This window comes from Coenobita brevimanus, chromosome 47 (assembly GCF_032717465.1).
Source record: "Coenobita brevimanus isolate Jiangsu-jjx chromosome 47, ASM3271746v2, whole genome shotgun sequence".
Taxonomy (NCBI): Eukaryota; Metazoa; Arthropoda; class Malacostraca; order Decapoda; family Coenobitidae; genus Coenobita; species Coenobita brevimanus.
Genome location: NC_137000.1, coordinates 7,414,320 through 7,433,682, shown reverse-complemented (window position 1 = coordinate 7,433,682; position 19,363 = coordinate 7,414,320). Strand labels below are relative to the sequence as shown.

The 19,363-nt window shown below is 40.3% G+C and overlaps 1 protein-coding gene across 2 annotated transcripts in view; it reads left to right on the top strand.

Annotated features, from left to right (window-relative positions):
* The first annotated feature begins 2,808 nt into the window (after positions 1-2,808).
* The window catches only part of LOC145398926 (uncharacterized), a 52,590-nt gene continuing 36,035 nt past the window's right edge, over positions 2,809-19,363 (top strand). Inside the window, exons 1-5 of one of the 2 annotated variants that reach the window (XM_080271663.1) lie at positions 2,809-2,812; positions 7,687-7,920; positions 13,973-14,119; positions 14,956-15,046; positions 18,803-18,893. In XM_080271663.1, coding sequence (XP_080127789.1) covers positions 7,690-7,920; positions 13,973-14,119; positions 14,956-15,046; positions 18,803-18,893 — 560 coding nt within the window. In that variant the 5' untranslated portion in view covers positions 2,809-2,812; positions 7,687-7,689. Of the gene's footprint in view, positions 2,813-7,647; positions 7,921-13,972; positions 14,120-14,955; positions 15,047-18,802; positions 18,894-19,363 lie in introns of those variants that run through there. The other variant, XM_080271662.1, reaches the window with a different exon arrangement.

Here is a 19,363-nt window from a genome sequence, read left to right as displayed (position 1 = left end):
GCTAACTTTATTTCTTTTTACTCCTTCTCTCAGACGTGTTGTGGTACATAATGTTCCAGGCTTGATCGATTACCAATTTCCCGAACATGCGAATATATGAAATTCAATACCAAATACAGAAACCGTCCAAAGAACTTACACATTTGATGTAAACTAAACTACTGTCCCAGAAATGCATTTTGATCAAGAAGAGACTTCATATATAGGGTTTATGCTTAAACCTGAAACTGAGAAGTGGCATGTAGACTCCAACAATTTAGCTGACGGTTTTTGAAGTACTTGACAATGATGAAACGTACTTGGCCTTCCTGTATGGTTGCTATCTGTACTGTGTAATATGGGACGCAGGCTTGTCATACCTAATAACCAGAGGCGTTCCAAAAGTGACCGTCAAAAATTATGGTTTTGCACTCCATTTTACGAGAAGTTTAAGCATCCGACGTATAAGAAGTAGTTCACGATCAATCCATTGTTCATTCACTGCAGGACCGACTTTCCCCAATGAGGTGTAAATCATATTTCATCATGTTGGCTGGCGAGGAGTTTGGTATTTATGGGACTTTAGAAATGCAGTGGTCCCCCAGCCAGTCACTACTTAAGAATTTGAGCTTGTGTCTTTGCACTGACGAGCTGATGAAATGTCCATCATTTAGGTATATATTACATAAAAATTAGTAGAACGAAGAAACATATATATATATATATATATATATATATATATATATATATATATATATATATATATATATATATATATATATATATATATATATATATATATATATAATTTTAATCGGCGTTTATACGCACATTTTTTTTTTTTTATATATATGCACTGTATATAAGATACGGTGAATAAAATGTTTCTGTGTCCAGTGGTTTTCATTCTTGGCCATGTGCTGCACTGTACATACAGTGCTGTGTATCTGTGACAACTGTAGACATCACAAAACATTGGATTAATAACATCCCGAAAAACTTTCAGCCTGTATTACATCACCAGGCAAGGATTTAGAGGGATCGTGGGGGGCGTAACCTCATTCTTTGACAGATCACTGATTACTTATAATAAAAGAATATATGGCAGATCAATGATAAGTTTAACTAGAGGCCACCAAGGGGGGAAGCACACCAGCCGCGTTTGTGATGATATCTTCAGCTGTTGCAACGTTATTATGCTAACACACACACACACACACACACACACACACACACACACACACACACACACACACACACACACTGAAAACAATACTCGTAAGAGAGTTTCATCTCTAATACACACCTGTAAAATTTTTAATATTTTGAGCGGTTACTACTCATCTGTAAATTATTGTGATGATATCTTGAGCGGTTGCGAAGTTATCGTGCTAACAGACACACACACACACACACAGACAAATTGAAAACAAATACCAGCTTTGCCACCGCGACTGGTAATAAAAGAATATATGCGATAGATAACTTACATAAATGTTTTCATGGAATAATTTGAATGAAAAGACGGATTTATTAATGCAACTGGAAAAATTTAGGAATGTGTCATGCTGAATTCAAACTTATGTTAATTCTGCCACGTATCACCGCCCACTTTTTGAAAGTGCTGGACTGGCCCTGCAACAGATGCATAAATGCTTCACTTTTGGTGCTCTACCAGTCTTCATTCAAAGAATGAATACTGGTAAAATGCCCAGGAAAGTTTATGAATGAGAGACAGGTGGAGCGGTGGCGTCTTCGTCGTGGGTCTACCCCTCAGAGGCTGTTGAAGAGAAGAGGAGGACAGCATGGGGGCCAAACCACCGCAACCCCCCCCCCGGCCCCTCACTTGGCCCGAGTAGCTGGGAGTGGCTTCGGTGGCCCGGGCAAGTAGGCTACCACATCTCCCAACACAACACACACAAGTGACACAACACCGTTTTTTTCTACACCGAGAAATGACTCCCCGGCTGTCATTTCTCGACGACTTCTCCTAGCCGGGGACATTGAGAGCAATCCAGGACCCACCAACAAAAACATATGTCCAACATGCTCAAAACCTATCACGGCGAGCCGACAGACAAAGGGTTCAGTTCAGTGCAATTCCAGCAAGAACTGGACCCATTACACCTGCACAACACTTGCATCCAGAAAACATTACACAAACACCTGGACCTGCTCCTTATGCTCCTTCCCCCCACCAATCCTACTCCTACTTCCTTCACACCACAGCCAAACCCACCGATCCTTCCCACACCATCCAGTCCCCCAACTTCTCCCATTCCAACCCACCGTCTCAGGCTGGGGCTCATCCTGGTATGCTTTACTTCTATACTACTCTGTTGCCACTTCTCACTCATGTATGTAATATACCTTACAAATTCCTCTGCATTTTGTAACACATTATGCCATAGCTAATATTAGCCAAAGGGCGTGCGGGGCGACTCACTAATTTATGACCACTAACTGTATTTGCTAAAAGTGTGTGGCAAGACCCACCGCCTTTTGTTGTATAAGTACTCTGTATACCTTTTAGAACAATAAATATTTCAAATTAAATCTATTTCTGTCCTCATCATGGGCTGGGGATTAAGCAAAATGCTCGTTGATCTTGAGGAAACAAGAAGTATCTTGTATCATCTCCCCCTATGTACCGTATAAACTACGAGGGTTTTTGTAACCAGTATGCAAATGTATGGACTTTCTATGATAAAAACATTTATCGCTAAGGTACCATTTTGAGTCAAACGCGACATTGCGCTTTTTGGTTGTCATTTGTTTCAAAACAATAACAAACAGACCACATAGCGTCCCGATTGTTGTTATCGACTGGATTGTGTTATTTTTTAACACGAAGTAGGTGATGTATTGATGCATTTGTGGGATAGATATACTAACAGACTATTATGGAATTTGAGTTCAGGTTATTGATCCGTGAAAATAAAAAGGATATACCTTCCTGTTTGCTGGAGCGTGGATTATTAAAATGTAAATGAGAGCACACGCAAGTTACAGTAGTATTGTTACCGTACTTATACAGAAAATCTAAGGCTAATCATGATTACTGACAGAGAACACGATACGATTTAAAATAACTTAGTTCCTTTTTTTTTTCGACGTTACTCATATAAGGAGGTAGAAAATACAGTTCTAAGTAGAGGAACAACTCAAATGACACTGTTTTAAGATTAATTTTCAAGTGGCTTACGGTAAGCAATACAATACCGTAATTAAATCCACTGAAGGTAATTTTCATGGAGACATAGGACCACTTCATTTAGTAATTTTCTTCAGTTTTTCACTGCGAAATCTTTCCATCTATTGCCAGACTCCCTAATCTCATAAGGGGAGGCTACAAACAAGTTTGCTTCATGCCACCCTATCCCTCACCATTTCATTGTCCTCCTCCCAGCTCTCACCCTCCTTCTCTCATAACTCTCAACTCCATCCATCCAGCTCATCCTCAGCCTCCCTCTCCCTCCCCCCTATCCACCTCACTCACACTCCTTGTTAGTCTCTCTCCATCCTCTCCAAATGGCCAAACCACTTCAGTGTATTTCTCCTAATGCTTTCTGTCACATCCACAGTCACCCCACAGTGCTTCCTCACTTCCTTATTTGTCAGTCTGTCTCTCCATACAGCTCCACATGCTCCTCTTAAATAACTCATTTCCACTGCTTTCATGAATTGTGTCCTTCCAACAAGGTCCAAGCTTAACTTCCATATGTTAGAGTTGGTATCTCAGTACTATCACACAGCGACTTTTTTACATCCATGCTCACTTCCCTATTTCTATCACTGCATTCAAAGAACCAGCAACCTCTCTTCCTTGTACCTTTTTAAGCATTTCATCCTGCAAACACTCACCCTTACTCATTAAACTACCGAAGTACTTAAACACACTCACATTTTCCATTTCCTCATCATCCAACCTCACTGTACATTCAGTGACTTCATTTCTCTTGAAGACCATAACTTTCCTCTTCCCTACATGCACTTTTAGGTTCTGTTTCTGACACACTTTCCCAAACTCATTCACCAAGCCCTGCAGTTCGCATTTGTCTTCATTTAACAATACAGTATCATCTGCAAACAACAGTAGCTACAGGAAGTTTCCAAACGCTGCCCTCTCCATTGGGTCTGGTCCATCATCCACTGCTCTGTCTTTGAATATTTGCTGAGCGCATTTTTGAGTTTCAGTATGTTCATCCATCCATCCATCATCCAATCATATGGCGCCCCATGAGGAGTGTAGGAACTTGGGGCAATGCATTTCTGTACACCTTTACAAAGTTACAGAATCAATTAAAAGGTATGGTAGGTAAATATTGTTGTTGTAAGAAACAATCCTGTGCATCCCGTACGATTACCCATTCCCCAATGGCGCCAAAGGCAAATGGATGCCAGCTTGTGGTGCACTTAAGGCAGAGGGATGCCATCTTAAAATGCCTTTGCTGGCACTAAATTATCTATATCAGTGCTGGTTTTCTCAAACCTAACCTAAATTTTCATTACGTAGACCAACATAATTTACCGGTATCCTAATTGTACCAAACCTATCCCTTTTATACAGTAGCTAATTGCATTTTCCATGTTTGTTGATGGATCTTCATACTCAAAAGTGCACATCTGTACACCTTTATAGTGACTGAATTAATTATAAGGTAGGTAAGAAAAAAATTGTAGCTAATATATAAAGATCTGATTCCTATGTCTCCTTGAAGGGTACCCCCACTGAACTGATTTTTCCTCAGCTGAATTCAAATTCATTTATGTTTTACACCAAAATATCTTGCCACAACTTTTTAAGCTCATTACTGTGGGAATCAGGTTATGTTTTATATTGCGTTACTGAATAGTTCGCCCAAGAGCCCATGTAGGTATGGAAATTCTGTTGTACAAAATTTGACAAATAAAAAAATAAATGTATATTTCCAAATCATTCACTTTTAATAATGGGATGTCATTGGTATGCATTATTGCCAAAACCAGTTTTTCATGAGACATCGTTATCACTTGTTGATGCCTTACACTACCTTTAGAACACACCTGTGGCAGAGGAGTTCCTCTCTTAAATCCGTCATGCCATTTCAGCCACTGTTCTTTTTGTTACCATATTCTATTAGGGGTACATGTAAATTTTGAGTTTTTTTTTTTCCCATGCCAGAATACAGTATTTGGATACCTTCCCCTTGTAACATCACCAGTTATCTTACTTCCAAACACTCGCTGTCAAGACCGGTATGTCTTCCAGTATTTCATCCATACGTCTATACTGTAGCGCCTGTATGATTCTCCACATTTCACTACACCACTGTAAACTATGTAAACCTTTGCACCTTGCTTTATAATTATAAAGTAGGGATAGATAAACTGTAACCATATCTTCAGATCTCCTCTTATGGCTCTATGTGTTCAAAAGAAAAATACTGTAATTTGATGGTTCTCCTGGAGTATATTGAATTTTTGTGTACTGCATTTTTTTTTTTTTTTTTTTTTTTTTTTTTAAGGATTCTGAAAACATTTGACGTAAAATGTTACCAGTACCATATTGCATTATATTGTTATGTGCCTCTTATGAAATGCTGCATGAATGTGATTTGTTGTAAGTAGTTAGACTGTGATATGAACTACAAGTGAATGGAATATGTACTTAGATTTTTCTTTTGTACATTTCAAAACTGTATACAGATAGCTGACCTGCAAGTGAAACTTTTTGAACACTGTTGTTATTAAAGCAATAAAAGTTACCAATATGCATGTTTATGTGGTAGCTAGTCTTGTGTGCCCACAGGAGTCTTTAGTGAGAGAACAGTAATAATAAAGTCATGTAGTGTAGTATTTATTGAATGTTATAGTGTTTTTAAAAGACTGGAGTTCGCTAGAATGCAACACTGTATTTTGCATGGTTTAATGGGCATTGTGTTGTGGAATTATGTACCTGTACTGTATACAGAAAATATTGTAAAGCATCTGCTGTACAGAAATGTTGCAAAAAGTCTTTTGTATTAAATCAGACTCAGTATGTAAAATTTAATGTCTTGTACAGTATGTGCAGAAGTTTATTTGTATTGTATTGGACTGTATTCTGTAGTTTGATACTGGGTTACCTTTCCTTACATAGGTAATTTGTACACAACTGAGATAAAGTATGGTGATGAATGCTAGGACATACAGAATATGCAGTATATGCAGAAGATAGCTATTACAGTAGGAGTGGCAGGTGATCTGGCAATCACAGCTGAATCCCCTTCTACAGACACAGCATAATTTATCTCCCTCGGTTTGATGGTGATTACGAGTGATTGTGAAGCTCTTATGAGTCTCTCGTCAAGTACCGTAGTGGCATTTTTTTTTTTTTTTTACATATGAGCAGCCCAACCCAGCCCGACTGTAATGCTTTTGAGAAGCTTATATCTCAGCAGCTACAGGGCTGATCACTGCGTGGTTTGGATCATATGATAGCCCAATTCTGTGAGGTTTGTTTTTGACAGGTTTCATCACACCCAGGTGGTGCACCTGGCATGTGACATGCGCCAAGTTCTTCATGTCAAAAATCTTCAAAAGAAGGCCACAGGCCAGACAGTTTGTCGTAAAAGCATGTAACTTGGTAAGAAGATAGTCATCAATATACTCTAGGCACACTCGGGGTGTAAGGTGACATTTCAATGCTTTCGGATTTAAATGGCCTTGCTCGTACCTTGCTGTCAAAGGCATTTTACTGGTATTATTCCCCTCCAGATGAGACTGTTCAGCATAGGATAAACTCTGGTAATGAAAGGGTTAGAAATAATTCCATTAATCTCGTTACTTTGAGTGGTTTTTCCTAGCTGAATATAATAATCAGGAGGGAGCATGAATGGACTAAAAAAGTGCCATTGTACTGAAAGGATAAATTATGTCAAGATAAGCATTTACAACATGCACTTTGTGTTGAAACTGCATCCATGAATATCTCCTCATATTGCATTTAGCAACTTGCAAAGTGAATTATATACAGTATACTGTTCATTTCTTGTTCTGCATAAGCCAAAGATACTATCTATCTATCTATTGCCAGACGCCTCAATCCCGTTTGGGGTGGCCACAAACAAATCGCCTCCGAGTCGCCCTGTCCCCCGCCATTTCACTGCCCTGCTTCCAACTCACACCCCCCTCTCTCATATACCTCTCCACCCCATCCCTCCATCTCATCCTCGGCCTCCCCCTCCCTCTTCCCCCCTCCACCTCACTCACATACACTCTCTTCGTCAGTCTTTCACCCTCCATCCTCTCCACATGGCCAAACCACCTTAGTGTGTTCCTCATAACGCTTCCTATCACATCCACATCCACACCACAACGCCAAACATACAAGGAGGCTATATTCCATGGAGTATGATGGCCTACACTTTGTTAGGTCAAAATCTAAGCTTAAGATTTAAACTTTGATTTGTTTGCTTTTTTATTTTGTGAAATAATTTTGTTTTTATTTTATGAATACCTGTAGTGCAGTAGATCACTAGACAGTTTTGCTAAGTTTAATTGCAATTGGGCTTTTGATGGATTATGTTTATGCACCATTGGTCTGAGTGTGAGGGATGTCTCTACTCTCTTGAGTCACGTAGTGCCTGCCTGCATTTAGATGCAAAGCATCCCAGATAAAACAGTTTGGTGGTTTTTCAGACTTCGAAATACAGAGTTCAGGTACACAATCATTTGATTGTATAGACAATGTCAGTTGAAACTCCAACTCATGAAGAGATCCAAATTGAGGATGAGGAAATTGAAGATGAAGAAGAAGAAGAGGTAGATGAAGAAGAAGAAGTGGAAGAGGAGGAGGAAGAGGAAGAGACAGAGGAAGTGACCCATGGACGCAGTAGGGGGCGAGGTCTGACACTGAAAACCTTGTTGAAGGAAGGAGTTCTTACACCAGGAGAGGGAACCATGACCATCAACTACCTGGTAAGACATGCAGCCTCCCCACTCCTCCCATCCCAGCCTTGCCTTGCCACCCACTCCCACCCATCACGCACCATCCCCAGGCGAGTGCACCGTTTCCAGTTTACACACAGCTTTTAATGGACTAGCAGTCGTGGTGTGTCACCTAGTAGTCCACAGATGTTTTAAGTTTTAAAGACCTCTGCTTTGTCAGCTGAATATTTTGGATCTTATAGCTGCTGGTATAAATACACAGGTGGTTTGTGATTTACAATTGGGTTATGTTCCAATAAGCTGATTGTAAGTAAAATTTATCATAAGTTGAAAATGCACTTAATACACCTAACCAACCGAACATCATAGCCTAGCCATGCCTACTTTAAACGTGCTTAGCACACTTACATTAGCCTTCAGTTGGGCGAAATCATTAAGATAAAGCCTGGTGTATAATAAAGTGTTGAATATCTCATGTAATTTATTGAATACTGTATTGAGATCATCGATTGCGAAAGTCCAAGTTCATGTGCTGTAGCCATTACAGGCTCAATCCTGGTTGTTTTGGCCCTTGGTCGCTTCATATGTAACATCCAAATAGGTTAGGGTAAGTTAGGTTGCTTAGGCCTTTAGGCGATTCGCCCATTTGCTAGTTTGGATGTTGCAGCCTCAATAACTTACAGCTGAAATGACAGGACCCTACAGACTTGCTGCCTTCATGTTGAGCAGTTATTTTGAGTTTCATCTAAAGAGCAATTGCCTTCCTCTTCTTCTCATCAGTAGCAGGGGAGACGGATGGTCATTTCGTAAACATGATGGATGCTCAAACCAAAATGTAGATACAGAGGGGTATCCAAAAAACACTGGCGAAACAAAACGCTGTAGAGCATTGTTTGTTTACACTAGTGACCACCAGGGCAGACTGGGACTCTGCTCACTGCCGCTACATGCCCAGTATCGCGAGAGAGTATTGTACTGCATGTTGCAAGCCCGGGAAAAGATCAGAATTCAAATTTCAGAGTACGGTTTCAGCCATTGTGAAGTCGAAAAACATTAAGTTGACCGTTTGTAAAACGGGGACTGCCTGCGCATATTTATATACTGTATATATATACATGTATATATATATATATATATATATATATATATATATATATATATATATATATATATATGTACATATTTGTACACAGTAGATGCATGATTTAATGAACACTGATGAAGGGGAAGCTCAACTTAATGGAATTTTGTTTTCCCTATATTTTTCCCTATTTAACGGAAAATTCCCGTAAAATTGAGAATAATTCTATTAAAGAAATTCCGTACACAATAATGCATTTGTGGGGGTATTAATTATGGATTTAGACTGCTGTGTGTAGCACTGAGAGTTAGATTTGCTAGGTCTGGGATGCCCTCAAGGATTTAGGGGAGAATATCTCAAAATACCGGAAAATTTTTCTTTATAATGAGCCATTGTTGTGAAATTATTTAGTGGAAAATTTTAGATAATGGAATGGGGCTTGGCTCAGGTTGTTAAATCAAGCATCTGTTGTATATATATATATATATATATATATATATATATATATATATATATATATATATATTTACAAAACTCTTTGGCAAGCAAATATTGTTGTGCTGTCAGTCCAGGTAAAAAAAAAAAAAAAAAAAAAAAAAAATTTGAAGTAGAAGTAAATTAGCTACTAAACTTTTCTCATGTGTACATATATCCATCTATCCATCATCCAATCCTACACTGCCCCATGAGGAGCGTAGGAGCCCGGGGCTAGGCAGTTGGTCCTGACATATAAGATGAGAGTGAGTATACTATATATATATGGGGGAGGCGGTGGCTCAATCGGTAGAGAGTTGGCCTGCAGTCCTGATGGACCCGGGTTCAAATCTCGCTGAGGCAGGGAACAGTTTAAGGATTTGAATTTCATAAAATCAGACTTTACTGATCTACCAGAAGACCCGCCGACATGTCGTAAAAATACCCCCGCTAATACCAATACACCAGTCCTGTATGAGACAGCCCTAGCATGTATTCAGAATGGAAGGTGGGTGTTAGCGCTGAAGTGGTGACATGTAGAGGTGTGCGTACGTAGGAGGACTACTGGGCCTTGAAAGCAGGCTGTGAAGCCTATGCCCAGAGTCGGTCACATAAAAATATATATATATATATATATATATATATATATATATATATATATATATAATCATCATCATTGTCAGCCATTTGAATGTCTACTGCAGGACCGGCCTCTCCCGACCTAAGTGGGGGCGATACAGCCTATTTAGCTCTACCATGTGGCTTAGGCTGTCTGGTAGAGATTGTACATAGGGTGAGAAGTGCTTGTAAGTGTAATTGTCATGTTGGAGTGGCTTTGGACGTGTGTGTAGTCTGTGAACCAAGTGTAATTGGCCTACGCAAGCCGACTGGGTGCAAGCATACTTTATAGTATGCGACGCTGGTTCAACCACAGCACCCCTTATGTCCGCCAAAGCAGTACATGGTCAGAAGAACGCTCCCAAAGTTTATTACCCTGGCGGGTCGCAAACCGTCGTTCTTCGGTGTACAAAAACTCACACTTTACCGCTGTACCACAGAGGCTATATATATATATATATATATATATATATATATATATAGGTGGAGGCACTCACCAGCCACTCACTCGATGTAGTGCTGCTCTCAGGTGTCTGCCCTTTCCTCTCCTCCATCCTTCTTTCCTTCCATCCTCCTTTGTCTTTCTTTCCTTCATTCTTTCCTCTTCCTTCTGCTTGACTCTACAGTGAGTGACAAGCTAAATGGGTTCCAGTACACCAGGAAACCATTTACTGTGCTGGGTGGTAACCATGTAACCGAATTTTGGCGCCTGATGGTTTGGTGGGTAATTACTGCACTCCAATCAGATTGAGCTGGTGAAAGTTTATATCCAAGGGATGGTTGGGGTTTATTGCTCACGTAATGCCATTCAGGGATGAGTGAGGCTTGTCACTCTCATCTTTAATGTCAGGACCAACTTGCCTAGCCCCGGGCTCTTACTCTTCTCATGGGGCAATGTGGGATTGGATGATGAATGAATGAATGAAGTATATATATAACTCTTTGGCAGCATATATTGCTGTGGTGTCAGAGTCCAGATAAAAAAAAAAGAAAACGCTGCAGTATAGGTATTGAAGTATGTGTATTTAGCTACGAAACTTAAATTCAGCATTCATAAATACATACATCATCTAATCCTGTGTTGTCCCATGAGGAGTGTAGGAGTGTGGGGCTAGGCAAGTTGGTCTTGACATTTAAGATATGAATGACCAGCCTCACTCCTCCCTGAGTGATAGAGCAATCAACGCCAACCACCCCTTGAATATAAACATACACAGACTTAATTCAGTTGACACACCTTAATTACCCACCAAACCACCAGGTGCCATAATTTGGTTATCCGGTTACCACCCAGTGTAGTGTATGTTTTCATGGTGTACAGAAAACCATTTGGCATGTCACTCAGTGTAGAGTCACCCGAAGACAGAAGAAAAAGGAAAGAAAAAAGAAAAGAAGGACATAAGAGGAAGGAAGTAAGGAAAGAAAGAAGGAAGAGAGGAATGGGCAGCCACCTGAGAGCAGCACTACATCATGTGAGTGGATGGTGAGCACATACCATGTTGAGTGCACTGCTTCTTGTCCTAACTTAAATTCAGTCCTTTGATAAATTGAAAGAGTTTGTTTTATTCCACCCAGTATGATCTGTTGTAGGTCTGTATAAAAAGTGGTCTGGTGATCTACTGCAAGTATTCTATTAAATATTGAGGTGAACAGCAGTCCTGTTACTATTAGAGGTACAGTCTCTCAAAAACATATCAGCTCCCCTGGACCCAATGTTTCTTTAAATGAACTTAGCATAACATGCAACTAATGATGGAACTCTAAGACTCAGTAATTACATTAATACATGTGCCAGACTGATAATTGGTAACTCTAGGATGGCAGGCCTACCAACATACTCTAGGTGTATACAGTTACAAATCAGAAGCCCTCATCCATTGTGTCACATTGTATCGATGAGGAAAGGGGCCAATGCTTTTTTGAGAGGCAGTATAGTGTTGGTACTCACCGGAATTGTTATTTCATCTGCTTACCCTGAAAATGTGCTGGGGAGGGACATATGCATGCTGGGGTACTGATATAACCAGATGGTTCCATGATCCAGTTATACAAACATACTTTAATGACCTTCCTGCCCCACAAAAGGAGGATGGTGGATTGCAGAAAGACAGCTTCAGCCTACAGAATACTGTACTGTACTGGGTTTACATCCAGATGAACCTGGGGCCACAACACTAACAACTTCAGAAAACAAATAAATTATGGTTCATCTTTATATAGCTGCAGTTGGTTATAAGAAGTGACTTGTATGCATGTATGGAAGTGAGGCTAACAAGTGCTTTGTGATTAAATCACTGTACTTATATTTTATACAGTACTGACCCAAACTTGAGATTCATATTTATTAATAATACTCTTCACTGGGCCTGAAACTGTCCAGTTATGAGTAATACATTTAATTTATTATCTCTGATAACAATCTTCTTTATATGAAACCCCACAGGAGATTGTTATGAAAGAGCTTTCTTTGCACCATTATGTTCATGACTCCTTCCATCTGAATATTTATATTTTATTGAGGATGCAACCAGACAGTTTAATTCAACTTATCAGTCTTACAGAAGGGGTTAAAATACTTGTTTCGCTGTTGTTTGTCATTCTTTTCTACTTTCCTTCTGACAGTGTTGTGCTGCTTTACTTTTTTTCACATCACATTTTTTTTTTTTTTTTTTTTTTTAAACGTTTCTGACTCCGGGCAAAGGCTCAGGGCCTATTTCTTGGGGGCAGTGGCCTATCCCAAGGCCCAGTAGTCCTCCTACACCTCATATGCTCTTCTTCCTTTGTTATAACCCACAACTTCACTTCCAAAAACTTTTTTGGTTTTGTTTGTGTGTGTGTGTGTGTGTGTGTGTGTGTGTGTGTGTGTGTGTGTGTGTGTGTGTGTGTCATTCTGCTGGTCACTAAGTGGATAGGTTCTTTTGTGTTTTCCAGTTGGGGGATGTAATCATATTTAGATAATTGAAATATGAGAGTATGGTATGGTCTAGCTTTTGGCACTCTTAGGCACATGCATCAGCCTGCATGAAAAAATTTATGGCTGTTTAATTTTTTGATATTTTTTATCCCAAGTGACAGTATATACAATTCAGTTATTCAGTAAGATACAAGGGGTGAGTGCGTGAAAACTATTAGGCTACTATATTTATTTATAGCATAATGCTACTTTGTACAGGTAGTACAGTAACACAAAATTATGTAACTGTTTTGATATATCCTTTGATACACAGTTATAAATTAGCTTTATGTCAAATCAGTTATGGAAACCAGTAAAGTGAACACATTAGCAACTTCTGGTAATGCAGACTTTGGTATAATACTATATGAAGCTGATGTATTAATTTTTCAGTTGTAGAATATGCTGATGAGTCAGTTTTTTTTATCTAAAGGGAATATTGTTATGTAATCATTGTACTTCAGTTGTAATGTTTATTGCACTTGTATTCTCTGCTGCAGACATGATATGTACAGTAGATTGAGTAATTGTAAAATAGTGAAGGACAATACTGTACATTAAGTGAAAAGTTGTTTTTATTGGAGAAAATCAGCTGTATAGAGTATCTTGATTTACAACAGTGTGTCCTATTTGAATATTTATCAGTACATTACATAATAACTTGAAGATCTGTAACATTCTGTATTAATATCTCCTCTTTGTTGGCCCAGGTTAGAATTAGAGGTACAGTTATACTTGCAGTAGCTAGCTACAATATTTACTATATACAGTATATCACATTTCATTCTTCCTGTTGTTTACATATAGTGCAATAACCCCTTCACTATGAAAGATTTCCTTTAAGCTGAGTAAAATCATCATGTGATAACTAGAAGTAAACATAAAAGATTTCATCATAAGGAAGAGGTTAATGTGTTAAGGATACAGGTTTCAGACAGCATCTGTCTCACAATCAGGGAAACAAGTTCAAGGGTAACTTGCTGCCTGACGGGAGGATCCGCTCCCAGGAGACCAATAAGATCTTCGGCACCCCTAGCGCTTGGGCCATCTACTGCAAGAAAATAGTTAACCCAGACAAGAAATCTGGCTGTGGCTGGGCATCAGTAAGTGCCATTTAGCTTTTAAGATGTATGCTGTTTTTGATATACAGTACTGTACTCGGATTCACATGCAGGCTATTCACACTTAATGTTTAGGATGCAGACAGAATGATGCAGTAATTTCAGTTAAACAATTTTTGAGTGATTTGCATACTGTACTTTACATCTGTTTTATACCTAAGGGAATTATTGTGTAGCACAGAAAGCACCAATTTGTGACTTCAAATCAGCTGTGTAGAAATGATGTTCCAATATGCAACTTAAAGTAAACTGACAAAATGAAGAATGCCAGTACTGTACATTGTTAGTTTTTGTTATCTCTTGAACTCTTTGGCTATGGTGTATTTAAAAGTTTTATTTTTGTTGTAGCTAATGTTAGACAGTTTCATTCAGCTCAGAGATACTCACTACAGCTAAAAGAACAAAAAATATCTCCTCAGTTAAGGTTGTTGCCAAGAAACAAGAACTTTCACAATTTTTTCTTGCTAGCCGCTGACATTCATACTCAGACAGAATTTGTTATAACTAAAGAGTTAATGCCACACAAAAAATTAACCACTTACTATCTTTTTTGTGGAGTGTTTGGTTTGGATGCAATTCACTTGCATGCACATCTAGCTTTCTCATAGGCAGCCCTAGCTTATCACCAGAAAACTGTTATCTTCATTGTCCAACTTGCAACCACTAGTATCATCGTGTTGTAGTGCTGTCTTTTCTTTTCCAGCTCTTCTCTGCTGTCTCCTACATTACTTTTGTAATTATAATGTGTAATTCATGTCCATCTTTGTTATTTTCATGTAATGTTTGCTCCATTTACTGATGCAGGTCTTTCCACACAGGTACGATACAGAGGCAAGAAATTAGACTCTTACAAAAATAACTGGTATCGCCAAAAACGAATTGAGTTTGAACGGGAAGGAGAGGCACCAGGTGAGTCTGCTGAAGAGATAAACTCATTTTGCATATTTTTGGAGAAGTGTAAAATGTGTTAAGTCCAGTGTGTTATAGAAGTCAATTAGTTTTCCAATTGATTTGATGCCTGGTAATAATCATACATCAGTACTGCATATGTAGTACCATACTACTGTATAATGTTCCTTTTATCTACAAGTTTGTTTTACAACTACAAGGTTCATTTTTGCACACTTCTTTAATGTACTTCTCCCATGATGTGGCAAATAAGGTTATGTAACTTAGTGATGAGCATAACTTTGTTAGTCAGATGCAGTTATAATAGATATTGCTTAGGACAGTACATTGCCATAATGAAATTCGTAGTGTGATAAGTCTTGAGAGTCCAGCCAGCTTTCAAGATTATTGTCAGTTGCTAGAACAAAGTTGTACCTGTTTACTTTAAGGAGCCATAATGTTTAGCAGTTTTTAGGGATTAGATAATATCTGTAAAGTAATAATTGGATACTAATGTGTACCCCCTGGGGGTAGGGGGGTTTCAAGAATACTCCCCCAGTATCCCTGCTTGTCGTACGAGGCGACTAAAAGGGTTGGTGGTGGGTTAGTGCCCCACCCCGTAAAAAGAACTAACTAAAAAAGCAAATAAAGCGCCTCGGACCCGGACGGACCATACGTTGACGACTAAGGAACGGACAAAGGACATTCTGAGAGTAGGAACGTGGAATGTGAGAGGAGTGAATGATGAAGTGAAAGAGAGAGAGATTGTCCAGGTGCTTGAGGATGCAAAAGTGGATATATGTGGATTGACTGAAACTAAATGGAAAGGTGAAAGGATGAGAGAATGGGAATACGGTGTAGGTATATGTGCGGGAGTCAGTGAGAATGAGAGGGCAAGAGAGGGAGTATGTCTGATGATAAGCAAGAAGTGGAAGGAGAATATAAGAGAGTATGGAACAGTGGGTGCAAGGATTGTATGGGTGAGGATGAAAGTAGGTATACAAGCATGGGCAATTGTATGTGTGTATGCTCCAACAGAGGATCGAGTGGCAAGAGTGAAAGATGAGTTTTGGGCGAGAGTAGAAGCATGTATGGACACGTTTGAGAGGAGCGAGAGAGTGCTGTTGATTGGAGACATGAATGGCAAAGTTGGGAATGTACGAGTGGATGGAGTGGTTGGTCAGTGGGGTGTGCCAGTGGAAGTAGATGGGAATGGTAGTGCTTTGGTGGACATCTGTGCTGGTAAGGGGTTGGCAATAGCCAACACCTACTTTCGTCATAAGATGATCCACCGGTATACATGGAGAGTAATGAGGAGGATGGATGGTGAACTTGTTGAACGAAAGGCAATGATAGACCATGTGTGTGTGGATGAGCGAATGAGAAGACAAGTGTTGGATGCAAGGGTGTGGAGAGGGTGGGGGAATGGAGTCTCGGACCATCACTTAGTGATGGCCAAGGTAGAGCTGCAAAGAAAGTGGTTGAGGAGGCGAAGGGGAAGACAGGAGGAAGCAGCTCCTGTGAGAAGAGTGGAGAAATTGCAAGATAGTGAGAAGAGGACAGAATATAAGAGCATAGTGGAAGAAAGATTGGGAAGGTATGAGCTAGAGCAGATGGAAGGGGTGGAAGACGTATGTAAGAGATAAGCGCAGCGTGTGAGGCGGTTTGTGGAGTGAGGAGGAGATGCAAGGGTGTGCAAGGGACAGCATGGTGGAATGATGAGGTGAAACGAGCTGTGGAACAAAAGAAGAAGGCATATGGTGAATGGTTGGCGAGTAGAGGTAGGGGAGAAGATGAGAGAGAAGAGAGAGGTATATGTGAGCAGGAGAAGGGAGGTTAAGAGACTGGTGAAGGAGAGTAAGAAGAAAGTGGATGAAGAGTTTGGGAGGAATCTGAGTGTGAAATGGAGGGAGAGTAAGAAATTGTTTTGGAAGGAGGTAAAGAAAGTAAGGCAGTGTGAAAGGGGAAATAGTAGGGGAGTGAAAGATAGGAATAATAGATTGTTGGTGGAGAAGAGAGAGAAATTGAGGAGATGGAAGGAGCACTTTGAGGATTTGTTGAATGTAGAGAGTGAGAGCAGTGTGAGTATAAGTGGTTGGGGAATGGCTGGGAGAAGAAGAGATGAGAGGAGGGAGGAAGAGATCAGTAGGTCGGAAGTAGTGGAAGCGATGAAGAAGATTAAGCTGGGAAAGGCCCCAGGAATTGATGGAGTGTGTGGTGAAATGCTGAGGTATGGGGGTGAGATTGTTGTGGAGTGGATATGGAAGTTGTGTAGATTGGCTTGGGAAGAGGGAAGGGTTCCAGAGGACTGGAAATCAGGTATAATTGTTCCTCTGTACAAAGGAAAAGGGGAGAGAGAAGTATGTGGTAACCATAGGGGTATTTGCCTTCTTAGTGTGACTGGTAAAATATATGGTAGAATACTCATTGATAGGGTTAGGCATATGACAGAGGAGCTAGTTGGAGAACAAGGGGGATTTAGGAAGGGAAAAGGGTGTGTAGATCAGATATTTGTTCTAAGATGTTTAGTGGAGAAGTATCTAGAGAAGGGAAGGAAAGTGTATGCTGCCTTCATGGACTTGGAGAAAGCTTATGACAGAATAGATAGGAAAGGTATGTGGAAGGTATTAAGAATATATGGAGTGGAGGGGAAATTGTTGAGTGCTGTGAAGAGTATGTACGAGGGAGCTAGGGCTACGGTGCGAGTGGATGGTGAGCTGAGTGAGTTCTTTGATCTCAATGTGGGACTGAAACAGGGGTGTGTAATGTCTCCATGGCTGTTTAATATATATATGGATGGGGTTGTAAAGGAGGTACAAGGTAGGGCAGTGGATGTGGGGGTGGCCCTAATGAATGAGGGTGAGATTTGGAAGCTTCCGGTGTTGCTGTTTGCTGATGATACAGTATTGTTGAGTGAAGATGAATGGGAGTTGCAAGGTTTGGTGAATGAATTTGGGACAGTGTGTAGGAGGAGGAAGCTGAAAGTTAATGTAAACAAAAGTAAAGTTATGGTGTTTGAGAGGAATGAAGTCACAGAGTGTGCAGTGAGGTTGGATGGTGAGGATATGGAGAATGTGAGTGCATTCAAGTACTTGGGTAGTGTGATGAGTAAGGATGGAACTTTGGGGGATGAAGTACGTGAAAGGGTACAGCAGGGAAGGAAGGTTGTTGGCACACTGAAAGCAGTGATGAGAAATAGGGAGGTGAGTATGGAAGTTAAGAAGTCACTGCATGATGGTATTGTGATCCCTACCCTGACGTATGGAAGCGAGGCGTGGACCTTGCAAGAGGGGAACAAGTCAAGAGTGAGAGCAGTGGAAATGAGTTACTTGAGAGGAGCATGTGGAGTGACATGGAGGGACAGGTTGACGAATGAAGAAGTGAAGGAACGTTGTGGGGTAGATGTGGATGTGGTTGAAAAGATTAGGAGAAATACACTGAGGTGGTTTGGACATGTGGAGAGGATGGAGAATGAAAGACTGACTAAGAGGGTGTATGTAGGTGAGGTGGAGGGAGGGAGAGGGAGGGGTAGACCGAGGATGAGGTGGAGGGATGGAGTTGAGAGGTATATGAGGGAGGGGGGGGTGAGTTGGGGGGAGGGTAGTCAAATGGTGGGTGACAGAGTGACTTGGAGGCATTTTGTCTGCGGCCACCCTTTGCGGGATTAGGGCGTCGGGCTATAGATAGATAGATAGATAGACCATACTGTAAATACCAGTATATGATAGTTACCTTCATATTAATACACATGTGAGCACTAACATTCTGTTTTTACAGACGACGAGGAGATGACTGACAGCGAGAGTGATGGACCACATGAGCAGGAGATTGTCGAATTTGAGCTAATTGGCAATAGACACCCTAACCAGTGAGTGTCACAGGCTTGTTTTTAGGTCCTTCAGGTGCACGGATAAAGTGTTAACCTAGAGTACCTTACATCCCAAGCCTGCACACATGGGGATCCATAACTCATTATAAAATGAATATATTAACAAACCTACAACTGTAATCCAAACTTACCTACTAAAAACCCTCTAGGATCCCAGCTGTACTGCAGATATGCTTTATAAGGGCCCAGCCTTCTTTGGAGAAAGCAGACATAAAACAGTGACATTAAAGAGACTTGAAAAACAAAAATGGGGGGGAAAACTCACCTTGGAAGACCCCATCATCCATACAAGAAAACACTCTGTGACCCCAGCTGGGCTAAAGAGGTTTTAAAAGCTAGAAAGGGGAAAAACTCTCATGGAAGACCCCAGCTTCCATATAAAAAAGCCTGTGAGGTGGAACCAAGATTCTGGGGGTGTGAATGGTGTGTGAATGATTGGCTCATTTAAT